Source organism: Mytilus galloprovincialis, chromosome 2 (assembly GCF_965363235.1).
Source record: "Mytilus galloprovincialis chromosome 2, xbMytGall1.hap1.1, whole genome shotgun sequence".
Lineage (NCBI taxonomy): Eukaryota > Metazoa > Mollusca > Bivalvia > Mytilida > Mytilidae > Mytilus > Mytilus galloprovincialis.
In genome coordinates this window covers 6798175-6814217 of record NC_134839.1, presented here as the reverse complement: position 1 = coordinate 6814217, position 16043 = coordinate 6798175, and the positions used below count along the sequence as shown (strand labels likewise).

At 31.9% G+C, this 16043-nt stretch overlaps 2 protein-coding genes across 2 annotated transcripts in view; both read left to right on the top strand.

The window, feature by feature from the left end:
* Window positions 1–16043, top strand: part of LOC143062766 (amino acid transporter heavy chain SLC3A1-like) — a 387949-nt gene that overhangs the window by 188512 nt on the left and 183394 nt on the right. The window lies entirely within an intron of this gene.
* LOC143062753 (C-type lectin domain family 4 member E-like) lies at window positions 10081–15617 on the top strand. The gene is made up of 4 exons (XM_076234523.1): window positions 10081–10245; window positions 12684–12778; window positions 14449–14539; window positions 15348–15617. Exons 1-4 carry the CDS (start codon window positions 10203–10205, stop codon window positions 15563–15565), a joined length of 447 nt encoding a protein of 148 aa, XP_076090638.1. The 5' UTR covers window positions 10081–10202; the 3' UTR covers window positions 15566–15617.

Below are 16043 nucleotides of genomic sequence, written 5' to 3'. Positions count from 1 at the left end.
GCATGTGTATAGTTTTCTTGATTTCAAGGGGTATCAGATTGAGTGGTTGTTCTGGATTCCCCGCTTATTAATTAATTTGAAACTCATTGGATTCTTTCTGTCTGCCTGCTATTGAGGGTTTAATATTGTTGTTGCATAATTTAAAATCATATGCATCATTTAAATTAAAATCAATGAAGTTTTACCTATAACACCCCTTTAGCCGAAATGGAGTCTTCCATATTATCGTTTCGAGTTGTCTCCCTTTCAGAAGTATTTCCCGTAAAAATCGTCAAGAAAACATTTAACTCGTTAGATGTCGATAAACGTCGTATTATATTAAGAACGATCTCAATTTAAACAGAGGAGTGTGTACGGAAGGATTCATGCCCACTGACCCAAAGGAAATTAATAATTAAAGAGTTAGAAATTGGGTTCCTCCTAGAATTAACGGTGATAAGATACGAAGTGCATAGTCCGAGATTACTGGGTACAAGTCAAATCGTCACCTGGTCAAATCGGCACCTGGTTAAATCGGCATCTAGTCAAATCGGCACCTATTTAAAAGTCAATGCGGCATCCAATAATATTTATGGGACTGGGAAATGGGATTCCTCCTAGAATTAACGGTGATAAGATACGAAGTAAATGGTCCCGAGATTACTGGCCATGGGTACAAGTCAAATCGGCACCCATAGAAAAAGTCAAATCGGCACCTGGTTAAATCGGCATCTAGTCAAATCAGCTATTTAAAATTCAATTCGGCATCCAATAATACTTGATATAATATATGGGACTGGGACTATTTAAGTTTGTAATTTAAGTATACTAGCATAAAAGTCCCCCACGGTCCCAGCTTGTCTGGCAAATCAGCCGTCGGACATCAGAGTAATCTCGAACTATGAAGTGAAATACCTTCTCTCTCTCTCTCTCTCTCTCTCTCTCTCTCTCAGTGACTGCTGTGGAAAGTAAACTTGGAATTGATAGCACACAAATAAAACACAATAAGTACATTGATCGTACACTTGTATCCGGATTAGCTATTTTTAAAGTTGAGTGACTATTCAGATTTATATAACCTTTGCATGTGCAGTTGAATTAGTTTTGAAAATAATACTATCCAGCTGTACCAGCCTGGCCTTGCGGTCATAAAACTTTCGAGTCAGTTTTTTTGTACTCATACTCGAAAATCAACCAATGAAATTGCTTGATTTCTTGTTTCGAGCATGATTTTTGTGCTCCAAGCACTGAGCAAAGTTTTATGCCTTCAAGGCCATAGTCCAAATAATTATGACGTCTTGGAAGGCTATTATATTTTTTTTCTTTGAAGCCTTACTTCGACGTTGAAGTAAGGCGTCAAAGAAAAAAAAATATAATAGCCTTTCAAGACATCATAATTATTTGGACTATCAAGGCCAGGGCTGCCAAAAATGCGTGAGACTCACGCATGTTCATGCTTTTTTGCAGCAGTATCCTTGGATCAATTTTTTTCTCTTAGATCTTTTCTATTTTGACCAAATCTCACGAATTTGCTTAATGAAAAGTTGGCAGAACTGCTATACATGTGTCATTGAAAACTATATGGCAATCGTATCCCTCAGAGCATTCTGCTCTTTGATTATAAGTTTTAAAGATTATCAGTCCCTTTACTTATGTAATTTAAGAAAATAATTATTGAAACCAAAAAAGTATAAGGAATCTGCTTTTACATGTTTTATGTGTGCACATTGATGCATATTATTTAAATCTATAGCTTTTATTAAATCTTAAGAATAAACAACATAATTTCTTCATACTAAATTGTTCCTATTGATAGACATGCATGTATACATGTACATGTATGGCAACAAGGAAACATACCAACTTTATATTTGGTAAATAATTATCAACTCCTTTCACATGTTTGAAATGTAAAAATGAAGTAGATTTAAGATGTGGTGTCAGTTGAGATCTGATCACTCTTGACAGTTCATTTAAATAATAAACAACTGTCAATAGTGGAATAGTATTGTACCTGACATAGTGAAATGATAAACAAATATTTATTTTATAATTAAAACCAATATAGAAATAAAGGTTTATATTATTATTAAAAGTCATGTCATTCTAAACTAACTAAAATGAAATACTAAAAACTAAAATAATTAACCTTTATCTTGAAATCTTATTACATTTTATAGAATTATCATAAATTTGTTATTGATGAAAACTAAGTTATGATATTCGTGGTTTATTTTTACAAGTAATTTTATGTACATAAAATGTATGGGTGTTTTTTAAGTTTGAATGTGATGTATTTAGAATGCTGCATTATGCAGTTATGTATTATGTATTAATTATGATGAAGTTGAAGTTTTAAAAAATATTCAAGGTGCATTTATAGAATTATTATTTTTATTTTGAAAAGGAAATAGTCACTATGAGGCTAAAAATGTGATATTCATGTACCCATGGAAGGAAATTTATATGATTTGTAAAGGAGAAGTTTTCTGTCCCTATATCAGGGGCTAATCAAGGTTTTTGAAAGAGGTAAAAGTCCATAAAATGTATTATATTTTAGATTTTATGCTAAATAATCTTATAAACATTCATATGAAAAAACCATTGGTGCCCTCTACACCCTCTGTATCAACCAGTATCAATAGTTGCTTCAGGAATACTAAAATGCAGAGGCGGATTTAGGGGGGGGCCCAGGCCCCCCTTTTTGGGAAAAAATTTGGTTGCTTATATAGGGAATCACTGAAGCGTGACTGGAGCGGGCCCCCTCTTAGGTCAGTCAGTGGGCCCCCACTTATGAAAATTTCTAGATCTGCCAGTGAAATGTGTGGTATTACCCCCATCTATATACCTAGTAAGCAGATTGTTTATTTACAAATAGTTGGGACATTTTAAATGCATTTTCTTTTGACTGAACTTAGGGTGAGATAAATAGACTGTTGAACAACTACATATTAAATGAAGATAGTTGTATAGAAATAAAGTGGTGAATGAGAAAGTCTAAAAATGAATGATTTTACCTGTGCCTTTTGAAGATGATTTCAAAACAATCATATGAAATATGTTATTGCCCATAATTTCTAGTTTTGAATGTACTCTTTTGATGCTTAGCTCAAGTACATTTTCTGTATAATTATGTAGTTAATTTAATGTGAACTCAATTGAAAGTCATAAGACGAGTTAAATGCACATACAAATAAATGTAAATATTAAATAGATATACAATTACTGTAAATTCAGAAACTATTGCAATGTTTAATTATTGTGAAAGATGCGACAGGGTCATAATTGCAAAAATTTAACTCACATTTTTATGCCCCACCTACGATAGTAGAGGGGCATTATGTTTTCTGGTCTGTGCCTCCGTTCGTCCGTCCGTCCGTTCAGGTTAAAGTTTTTGGTCAAGGTAGTTTTTGATGAAGCTGAAGTCCAATCAACTTGAAACTTAGTACACTTGTTGCTTATGATATGATCTTTCTAATTTTAAAGCCAAATTAGACTTTTGACCCCAATTTCACGGTCCACTGAACATAGAAAATGAAAGTGTGAGTTTCAGGTTAAAGTTTTTGGTCAAGGTAGTTTTTGATGAAGCTGAAGTCCAATCAACTTGAAACTTAGTACACTTGTTGCTTATGATATGATCTTTTTAATTTTAAAGCCAAATTAGTCTTTTGATCCCAATTTCACGGTCCACTGAACATAATAAATGAAAGTGGGAGTTTCAGGTTAAAGTTTTTGGTCAAGGTAGTTTTTGATGAAGTTGAAGTCCAATCAACTTGAAACTTAGTACACATGTTCCATATGATATGATCTTTATAATTTTAATGCCAAATTAGATTTTTTACCCAATTTCACGGTCCATTGAACATGAAAAATGATAGTGCGAGTGGGGCATCCGTGTACTTTGGACACATTCTTGTTTTTTTATTAGAATAAACAAGATTTATCTTAAAATTACAAAAATTAAAATCACATTTTAGTCTTAAATGACTAAATCGCAATAATAATAGCTTGCAATAATTTCTGAATTTACAGCATTCTTTAATTGTGAAAATTACATAACTTGTGTTTGAATATTTAAAAGTATATATAAGTTGTACCAATCACGTTGTGTCATGATGCCACAGGTTACTAACAGTAGCATTGAGACACGATTTATTAAAAACTTAAATAAAAAAAAAGTGAGCATTTATATTATGTATATAGACTAAATATCACTTTTTATAAATTTGAGCATTGTTACTGAATGAATTGATTTGATATCTTAAAACTATGTTAAAAATAACATGTTTTAAATGCGAAATAAATTGTAAATGTAAAGAAATTAAACTATATTTTCTCTTAATTACCATAGTTCTAAGTTAGCTCTTGTTGCACAAATAATCTTCAGGTCTGTCATTGTCTGTTATCATTGTTATTTTACAAGGGTTGGCTATATAGCAGAGTGTAAACAAGACGAGGACTATCAATAATCTTTAGAGTTTGATTTTGTTCAATGAATCTAGCCAGAAATTTTTCAGTGTTGTTATAAAAAATAATTTCTTTCAGGCTTGTATGTTGCCCCCAAAAAAATTAAATCAAATATCCTTTTTTAATCCCCGAAAATTGGTACCCACATTAATAAAGGAATCACAATTAGTTGCGGCCACACTTTTTCTAGGCTGCCAAAAAAAAAGAATGTATATGTTTTTAAAACTTAGTCTCAGTGAGCAAATGCATAATTCTCATTGCAAATTAAAGCACTAATTTAATTAACAGAATAGTTATTGAAAACTGGAATTGACCAAACAGCGATAATAACTTAGCTGTAAGTGAGGTCATCGCTGTTGCAGTCAATACCACTGTCCTACTGGCAATCCATGTATCACAATAATGACTAGTTCTTCAATAACTGTTATGTTTATTTCATCAAGGAACCATGTTTTTACATTTTTTCATGAATTTGAAATATTCAAAGCAAACTCGAGTTATTGTACGATTTCTATAGGAAAGAGTGAAGACCAGTCATAGTGATACATGCAACTATAAGTCACTGCCATTCATTTTAAGTGCAACTTTTCAGTATATGAATACAAAATAAAGTTATCCATAATCTTATAATTTACAAAAAATATATGCAAATAGTTTAAGAACTTCAATATAAAATTGAAATATTAAAACATGAAAATGTTTTATTGAAAGGGCATCTCTCGCAGAGAAACTACACTCCCATTGGTCATTAACATGTAAAAGTTCGTTAACGACTTGTTTTCTTGTCAATTTTGTTTTAATTTATAAGTAATTTTATTATTTTACTGACAATTCTCATTGTCTAATACTGAAACAATACAAAAAATTAGACAACATTAGGACAACATTAACATCAACATACAAATTGTGATCCATTAAACTTGTAGAAAGATGTATGAGACACACACACAACTTTAACATAAAATCAGCAGAAACAAAGCACAGAAATAAGAGTATTCACAGTTACTGAAAGCTAGTTCAAAGCCAACTACGATTAATAAACTAAATCATGTGATCCAAGACTAAAGTATAAATCATGTGATCCAAGACTAAAGTATAAATCATGTGACCCAAGACAAAAGTATAAATCATTACACACCCATACATGTACTGTAGAACCATAATGAAACAAGTACAAACGTAAAAAATCATAATTTGTGCATTGTATTATTGGAATAGATTATAGTTAAATTATTGGGGTTCTTTGATATGCCGAATCTAACTGTGTATGTAAATTCTTAATTTTTGGTCCTGTTTTCTAATTGGTCTACATTAAGGTCCAAAGGGTCCAAAATTTAACTTAGTTTGATTTTAACAAAAATTGAATTCTTGGGGTTCTTTGATATGCTGAACCTAAACATGTACTTAGATTTTTGATTATGGGCCCAGTTTTCAAGTTTGTCCAAATCGGGTTCCAAAATTAAACTTTGTTTGATTTCAACAAAAATTGAATATATGGGGTTCTTCAATATGCTGAATCTAACCATGTATTTAGATTTTTGATATTTGGCCCTGGTTATCAAATTGATCCACATTGAGGTCTAAAGGGTACAAAATTGAACTTTATTTGATTTCATCAAAAATTGAATATATGGGGTTCTTCAATATGCTGAATCTAAACATGTATTAAGATTTTTATACGACCGCAAAAATTTTAATTTTTTGGTCGTATATTGCTATCACGTTGGCGTCGTCGTCGTCGTCCGAATACTTTTAGTTTTCGCACTCTAACTTTAGTGAAAGTGAATAGAAATCAATGAAATTTTAACACAAGGTTTATGACCACAAAAGGAAGGTTGGGATTGATTTTGGGAGTTTTGTTCCCAACATTTTAGGAATTAGGGGCCAAAAAGGGCCCAAATAAGCATTTTCTTGGTTTTCGCACTATAACTTTAGTTTTAGTGAATAGAAATCTATGAAATTTTGACACAAGGTTTATGACCACAAAAGGAAGGTTGGGATTGATTTTGGGAGTTTTGGTTCCAACAGTTTAGGAAATAAGGGCCAAAAAAGGGCCCAAATAAGCATTATTCTTGGTTTTCGCACAATAACTTTAGTATAAGTAAATAGAAATCAATGAAATTTTATCACAAGGTTTTTGACCATAAAAGGAAGGTTGGGATTGATTTTTGGAGTTGAGGTCACAACAGTTTATGAATTAGGGGCCAAAAAGGGGCCCAAATAAGCATTATTTTTGGTTTTTGCACCATAACTTTAGTATGAGTAAATAGAAATCTATGAAATTTAAACACAAGGTTTATGACCATAAAAGGAAGGTTGGGTTTAATTTTGGGAGTTTTGGTCCTAACAGTTTAGGAATAAGGGGCCCAAAGGGTCCAAAATTGAACTTTGTGTGATTTCATAAAAAAATGAATAATTGGGGGTTCTTTGATATGCCGAATCTAACTATGTATGTAGATTCTTAATTTTTGGTCCCGTTTTCAAATTGGTCTACATTAAGGTCCTTGGGGTTCTTTGATATGCTGAATTTAAAAATGTACTTAGATTTTTAATTATTGGCCTAGTTTTCAAGTTGGTCCAAATGGGGGTCCAAAATTAAACTTTGTTTGATTTCATCAAAAATTGAATAAATGGGTTCTTTGATATGCCAAATCTAACTGTGTATGTAGATTCTTAATTTTTGGTCCAGTTTTCAAATTGATCTACATTAAGGTCCAAAGGGTCCAAAATTAAACTAAGTTTGATTTTAACAAAAATTAAATTCTTGGGCTTATTTGATATGCTTTATCTAAATATGTACTTTGATTTTTGATTATGGGCCCAGTTTTCAAGTTGGTCCAAATCAGGATTCCATATCAAGAATTGTGCAATAGCAAGAAATTTTCAATTGTACAGTATTGCACAATAGCAAGAAATATCTAATTGCACAATATTGTGCAATAGCAATTAAGTTTCAATTGGAGTTATCTTTCTTTGTATAGAATAGTAGTTGATAATATATGTTGGAAATTTGCCAGACATGACTATGATGTCATTTTCTATTTTTATTTGTCAATAACTTTATGTAAATAACTTCATTGGAAATTTGCCAATATAAAATGTTGCTGATGAAGTTTTTTTTATTGTTTTATACAAAAACAATGTATATTCACTTTTACTACCAACCAATCTTTACCATTCAGTGATAACAAGCACTTTATTTTACATTTTAATATTTTATGATGTATTTAAAAGAGTAGTTATTGTTGCAAACTCCATTAGAAATTTGAATTGATATCAGTTTTGGAAAAAGGGAAACGGGGATGTGAAAAAAAAGGGGGGGGGGGTTAAATTTTTCTCATTTCAGATTTCATAAATAAAAAGAAAATTTCTTCAAACATTTTTTTGAGAGGATTAATATTCAACAGCATAGTGAATTGCTCAAAGGCAAAAAAAAAACTTTTAAGTTCATTAGACCACATTCGTTCTGTGTCAGAAACCTATGCTGTGTCATGATCAACTATTTAATTTTAGATTTAAAAAGTTTGAAGAAGAAATCTTTAATTGATTTGTAAAATCTTGACATTTGTTTTGTGTAAAAAAAAAACCATGTAATGTCAAAAATTTGATCACAATCCAAATTCAGAGCTGTATCACACTTGAATGTTTTGTCCATACTTGCCCCAACTGTTCAGGGTTCGACCTCTGCGGTCGTATAAAGCTGCACCCTGCGGAGCACCTGGTTGCTTATGGGGCCAGTTTTCAAGTTGGTCCAAATCATGGTCCATGGGGGTTCTTCAATATGCTGAATCTAACCATGTATTTAGATTTTTGATATTTGGCCCCAGTGATCAAATTGGTCCACATTGAGGTCTAAAGGGTCCAAAATTGAACTTTATTTGATTTCATCAAAAATTGAATTCTTTGGGTTTTTTGATATGCTGAATCTCACCATGTATTTAGATCTTAGATGTTGGACCATAAAAGGTAAATGTCCAATTTGAAATTTAAAGTTTTTAAGTTTAAGTTCTTAGACCACATTCATTCTGTGTCAGAAACCTATGTTGTGTCAACTATTTAATCAAAATCAAAATTCAGAGCTGTATCAAGCTTGAATGTTGCGTCCATACTTGCCCCAACTGTTCAGGGTTGGAATTCTACGGTCGTATAAAGCTGCGCCCTGTGGAGCATCTGGTTTAAACAAGTTTTAGTTGATATAGAGAGACATTGACTTGTTAGCAAAAATTATCAAACAGGACAAAATTTACAAAAAGGTCAGATTGCAAACTAAATGGATGTATTACATTTTAAAATAATTCAGTCATGTTGAATAAGTAAAGCAGGCGATAAATATCAGCGTGTTGACTATTTTTTCCATTCATTTTGAAGAAAAAATTAATAGAAGAAAAACTGTAGATAACCAAAAAGAAACTTTTTTTTCAATTTAATTTGCGTTTTGGACAAGAACTATTTAATGCAGATATATAGAATTTGATGTTCTGTTTCTGTGGTTCATAAGTGTTTCTTGTTTCTCGTTTTTTTTATATAGCTTAGACCGTTGGTTTTCCCGTTTGAATGGTTTTACGCTAGTAATTTTGGGGCCCTTTATAATAGCTTGCTGTTTGGTGTGAGCCTAGGCTCCGTGTTGAAGACCGTACTTTGACCTATAATGGTTTACTTTTATAAATTGTAACTTGGATGGAGAGTTGTCTCAGTGGCACTCATACCACATCTTCCTATATCTATATAGAAATTGCAGAAATGATAAGTTAGACAAGATCTTATAAAGGTGTACATATTCTTGAGTTACAAAGTGTTATCACTAATGTTCAATTATAAGCAAAGGCTTTATCGAATCAGATGTTTTGTTATGATATGTTTATTTCAGGATTTTAATGTAGATACATTGTAAATGTCTTTTTGGGGCAGGACCTTGGCTCGTATTTAATTTGTCCAAAAACTTTAAGCAGTCTTACTTCCTTGTGCATTTGGAAACAGACTACCAAACTAGGTAAATTATGTAACCTTATTTTATCAACTTATATGTGCAATAACGATCTTTGTTTTAACTGGAAAGATAGTGAACAGGAAATAATGTACAGAGGTCTTATACTAGATTTGTTTGGATGATTTTTGACCAATAAATTACTTTATCTTATTTGTGTGGTGGTGCAACCTATAATCATGAATTTGTCAATTTTCGAAGGTGTCGTAAAATTGACTTAGGTACTTTGGGTCAGGACATTTTTTTTGCCCTCCCCCTTTTTTCCAAAATCCGTTATTTTTCGTTTTCTATTAATTTCAATTACTTTCGCATTTTTCTGTATCATTAGAACATAAATATAATCATTTCAAATAATAGAGTATATATTGCCAAATGGAGTAGGATTAACAATTAACCAAATAACGAAAATCTAATTATTTCCAATCAAAAGGGGTCTTACGCCCTAGACCCCCTGCCGAAATTCTAAACCCGCCATTGGCTTGTATTCCTCCAATATATTTCTACCATAACATATAGACATATAAATCGAAAAGTGAATGCGCTCCCCTTCCAATACATTTCTTATAGATATTTGTGTTCTACAACCTCTCTAGACTGAACCGAGCCAACCAGGTTTTAAATGTACCTTATCTTTTCCCGTTCTATTTTAGTATAAATCAAAGTACCAGTATAATCAGGAAGACCCATAGACCCATACAGATTATGTAATATGGTAATCAAAAGTTGAAATCTTAGGAATTCGAAATAGTAAAGAGACACATCATAATTTGACATGAAACCAGTATTTCTTACTCTATTTTTGGTTATGACTGTGGGTATGTACATTATTTTTTCTCGTCTGCAACGAAAGTTATTTTTTTTTGTCTCTGCTGCAAGAAAAGTCGAAAAAGGCAAAACACATGTATTACAATCCGGAGATGGCGTTAACTATTTGTACAAAGTTTTGTATTTCAGTAGCTGAAAAAAATACACAAAAAAAATATGCTTCATACCTTGTATGAAATGTTTCGATTATGTGGTTTGGTCAAATTCCCAGTAATCTAAGCAATAGGGGCAATATATTTGGTGTATGCAATAGTTGAAAGGTGTAAACATGTCTGTCTCACGGGAAGGTTACAATTCATGACTAAAGTCAGCAAAGACCCATCGAAACAACATCTGATACAAAAAGTTTGATATTTGGATGATATATTGGCTCTCAAAAGGGACGACTTCAGTATGTACATAAAAGGGTTTTTTCCCTGCTGAACTGACTTGTAATAAAGCTAATATTAACAAATAATACTGCCATTTCCTGGATCTTTATATCTATATCTTTAACGGGACCAACATTTACAATGAAAGAGATGGTGTCTATATATCTCAACGTGTACGATTTGCTCACGAATGCAACAACGTATATGATTTTAACGAAATAAATCTCTGTATAACAGAAAAATTAGTACACTCGATATTTTGATATAATATAATATAATATAACATGGCCATTTTCCTGACTAAAGAACATTTTAAGAAAACATTGTGGGTTGAACCTGGATTTGTGGCTAGCAAATCCTACCGCTTTTATGGCAATGATAAATATAACATTAAATTGACAACATTACATGACAGGACTACACTACAAATGAATGGGAGAACATATAGGACAGAGAAACACACGAATAATAGCTATCAAAAGGTACAAGGTTTATTATATAATTTAATACCCCAGACGCGCGTTTCGTGCACACAGGACAAACCAGTGACGCTCAGATAAAAAAAGTTCGAGAGCTTAGAGGTCCAAAAGTTCCAAAAAGTTTATAAAAAATATATCGTATAAAATCTAATAAATGAACTATGTGATCAATTATCTGAACCACAACACACGAATACAATAGGATAAAACAAGATCCTCAACGACATACGACAAGACATTTGACAAAATCTGATGAGGATAACAAATAAAACATCAAAACTAACTACACGTACCTTGGATAGAAAACACCGTGACACGTCCAATAGCAAATCGAACTAGACAAAACATTGACTAATATATTTTATTATCGGTATAAGTACATCATTCATAAATATAAATCAACATGGAGTGAATTAATACGTTCAGGTATTTCACATCCAATCTTTCATGGTAATATTCTTTACAAAGCCAAACAACTTCATCCGATTCATCTCAAAAGCTAACCAAACCTTTAAACAAACTTATTCAGAAGGGACATAGAAACAAAACTGTTGTCAGTTCATTAAAGATGGCATATTTCGGAATTAATATTGATTCACTCCTAGGGTCTATGCATCCGAAATAGTTACATTTATTATAAAATCACTTGTTGGCATGATGTGGGTTATGTTCTTCTCATATTGCGTGATGGTATGATATTAAACCACTAACGAGTGGAATTGTACTTGATATTAATATGATAGAGACATACTCTTTCAAACAGTTTAATTGATGTCTGGTGCTGTCATTGCAGTAACTGCTAGTAGTCCTTTGTTAATTTATGTATAATTTTTGCTAAGTTTCTTCTGTTACCTATTCTGACATCAGACTCGAACTTTTTTTTAATTGAGCTTTTCTGTGACTTCATTTTTATGGATCTTTGATAATGTTTAGGCAACGTGATAGTTGCAGTAAAAACTTCAAATTACAGGCTTTCAACATGTTAATCATAAGACATTTCAGCGTGTTCACCAACTGGTTTTACACGTAAATCTGATTGCAACCAAAATTACCCTAGAAACTCGAAAAGATGTTAAGATTTGAACTGATGTATTTTGAGAAGCATTTAAGAAAGCAGTGCAAAATTTTGTATAATCTAACTTTCTTTGGTCAGAAATCAAAAGGGGAAGGATATACGTAAATGAAACAGCAACCCAACGACATAAATTTCGAACCTATGATTCGATAATGTACACTTGTTAGATCAGTTGATTAATTACCACAAGTGATCAAATGTGCATAAAAATCTTTATTAGTCTAGAAAAACTCTATGTGGATATTTGAAGTATAACCTTTGTATTGTCTTAGTGACCCTTTACTTTTTATGTTTTTGTTACTGACATTAGTTGTTGTTTGTTTTGGGGGTAGTCTAAGAACTTTATACAATAGGGTACATCATACTATTCAAGTTAATTTAAATGCTTTGTCATTTTACTCAGAAAATTTTGAAAAGTATCTTAATCAGAAAAAAATGCACAAGTAATGAATAATCTTTCTGTAAGGTTTTTGTTATTGACATTAGTTGTTGTTTGTTTTCAGATTCCGTACACAGTACGTGTCCATTCGGCTGGATTAGATATGATTCTTCTTGTTATTTGTTCCACAGATCACCGGCGACATGGATAGACTCTTCTGTGAGTTTCTTTCTTTTTTGAAAACTTCCACGAGTTTGTTATTTGAGGTTTCGTGGGTTTCTTTTCGTGAAGCGTTTTTGTGCTTTAAATCTATTTTCAGTGATTGTCTCTTTGAAATAAAGCTTTGGACAGTTTCTTTTTATTTATCTTCCGCATCTTCTGTGATTCAAAGTATATATTTTTTTATTTGCCATTTCTTGTAACGAAAACTCATGTAGATTCACGATATGTTTAAATTGTAAATAACGTAACAGAATATTATTACCAAATTGATGGCTTCGTTTCAATATTACATTAATTTAATATGTTTTCGCTAAACTTATAAAATCAAAAGATAATGTTAAGAAAATGCACTTTTCTTCATTTAATATCGTCCTTTTATAATAATCCCCGATTGTCCCACTTTTTTGAATTTCAGAGTTCTGATTGTTCTACATGGAAAGTTCTGATTGTCCCACATGAAAAATTCTGATTGTCCCACATTATGTTATGAAGTAGAATGTTAGATGAACAATGTAAATGTTGTTTGTTGCTAAATAAACAAGAATTAATTATTGCACATTTAGTTTTAATTTTTATAAAAGCATTTTTTTAACCATGAGATTAATGCACTTTTGATTGAAAAAATACAATATTTCTGATTTATGAAATATATCTACAAAGATACATTATTTATAAAACAAATGTCAACACAGTACAGTACTTGTAATTACATTTTCTCGATAAATTTTTAAAAATAAATTTCGAATTAATGCTTGCAATTAGAAAAAAAAGAAGATATAAACTAATTTGCATTTTTCACACTACACGAACTTGTTGATGTTTCCACTAGTCTTTGCAATTTTATAAGGGACGTCATAAAAGAGGCGCGAAAGATACCATAGGGACATTCAAATTCATAGATTGAAAATAAACTGATAACGCCATGGCTAAAAAAGAAAAAGACAAACAGACATATAAAAGTACACAAGACACAACATAAAAACCAAAGGACTAAGCAACACAACATTGACTAAATAATAATATTTAATCAGCTTCAATAGACCCCGATCAGAAAAATGTAAAAAAACAAATACGAGAAAAACTAACGACGTATTTGATATATAAAATAATGGACGAAAAACAAATATGTTACACAGATACAAACGACAACCACTGAATTACAGGCTCTTGGCTTGGGACAGGCACATATGGAATGTGACGGGGGTTAAATTTATTTGAAGGTGACAACCATCCAACTAACCTGGGACAGTGTTGTTACAATACAACATAAGAAAAAACTATGAAAATCAGTTGACAAGGCTTATGTCATCAGATGGGTACACACAGAAATACATATAACAAAAAATGCACCCACACAACAAAGACAAGAAGTACAGATCTGAGAAAGCTATACTCGCAGTTACTGACAGCTAGTCCAAAGCCAATAAAAACATAATGCATATAAGACTATAAAAATGTTATGAATTCATATAAAAATCTATGTTTGATGATGTAATACGAAAATATTATCATTTGTTGATCATCCAATTTTTATTTAAAAACAAATTAAATACTAGCATCATGGAACTCAGAATTTCTTTGAAACCCTGGTAGGGAGCCTGGATTCCAACAAGATTATTGTCTATGTATTTAGTGAAATGCTAATACTTGTATTTTATGTCCTTTAGAATTATTGTCGATCTCGTGGAGCCCACCTAGCTACTGTTCAATCCGACTCCGAAAAGGACTTCATTAATGGTATGATTCAGAATATGCCCGGTAAGTTGGTAATCCAGTATAATTACATTATAAGGCGTTGTTTTGATTGGTTAACATCAATCTCGAGTTATTCTGAAATTAACACTCATTTCAAAATGTTACATTCATGATGACACAAGTTTTCACAATAAAGTGCACAGGTAACAAGAAGAAAAAACTTGATAGAAATCGTATTTTCATGATCATAGCGAAAAAATGTGATTATTGAAATATTGTGTGCTCATACAAAATGTACTTTGGTCAACAATTTTACAGCCCTAAGAATTTACATAAAAAAGCATTCAATTCTTTTAAAAGAAATGAAATATATAATAGAAATGTCAATAAGTACTCGAGTCACATGATCGTTCGGTAGTACTACCGCGAGTATCGAATACCAAAATGATACTCGACTAATCCGTTCCCTTTAAGAATGGCGTTGCATTCTCCAAGAAAATATATTTATTTTTAGAGCACATACCGGGAAGTTAAATATTTCGAATGTCTACTTTTAATTGTCTTTAAAAATTCCCGCAAACAGAGATAGTCACCTTTCCAGAGTTTATACATATAGCTAATCGTGTCTAAGACATTCTCAAACTCTCTGACAGTTCCAGCTCCGATCCGAATACAACTGTAAACTGGAAAATAGTTACGAACGGAAACGATCACTTTACGGAGTTTGAGCCATTTCACCACCTCTGGACCGTTAGAGGAAATATTGAGAAATCCACTCGTCCAACAAAAAGTTGATAATAATATATATTTGATTTTTTATAGCATATTTAATAAAAATGTAATTCAATACAAAACACAATCTTTTGAACAGGACAGTACTGGTTAGATGGAGTAGATGATGCAGCTGAGGGTATATGGGAGTGGGCTTCTACAGGCGAAAAGATTACCAACAACCTGTGGTATCCTGGTGAACCTAACAGGAGTTCACCACTAGAAGATTGTATGGATACATCAACATATTATAATGGATTATGGAACGACGAAGAATGCAATTATGACCATTACAGTATATGCGAAAAACCACACTAGCAGATGGCATTCTACACTACTTATTTTTTTAAAAGTAAATTAAATTTATGTACTTCTGTCTTGATTATATGCAATGAAGTGAAGTTCATTATTTGTTCTGAAACCGCCTTTGTGGTCTTGAGTAAGAATGATCGCCTCCGAGTGTAAGAGGTCGTGAATACGATCATATAACCTGTCAAACAAATTAAAGATTCACTTAAAAGATGCTTCGCCTCTAAGCACTCGGCAGTTGAGTCACCCTCTTTAAATATAGTCATTACTTACTTACTTACTTAGTTAGTTAGGGCAAAGTTGGACTTAGCTGGTATTTGCTACTAGACTTATACCTTATTGTCTTGCTTTGATCGACATAACTTTTCTCTTGTACATTAAGCTTGCATTAACATTTGCTCTCAAGTGTCCCTGGTAAAGCTTATTTCAGGATCACATAAACACTGAAACACGTGGGCAATATATCTGTATTATAGTCCCAATTTGT

Coding starts and splice junctions, on each gene's coding strand:
- LOC143062753 (XM_076234523.1), top strand. CDS start 10,203: ATGAAACCAGTATTTCTTACTCTATTTTTGGTTATGACTGTGG. Junction 12,779..14,448: donor CGACATGGATAGACTCTTCT/GTGAGTTTCTTT, acceptor TATGTCCTTTAG/AATTATTGTCGATCTCGTGG. Junction 14,540..15,347: donor TATGATTCAGAATATGCCCG/GTAAGTTGGTAA, acceptor TCTTTTGAACAG/GACAGTACTGGTTAGATGGA.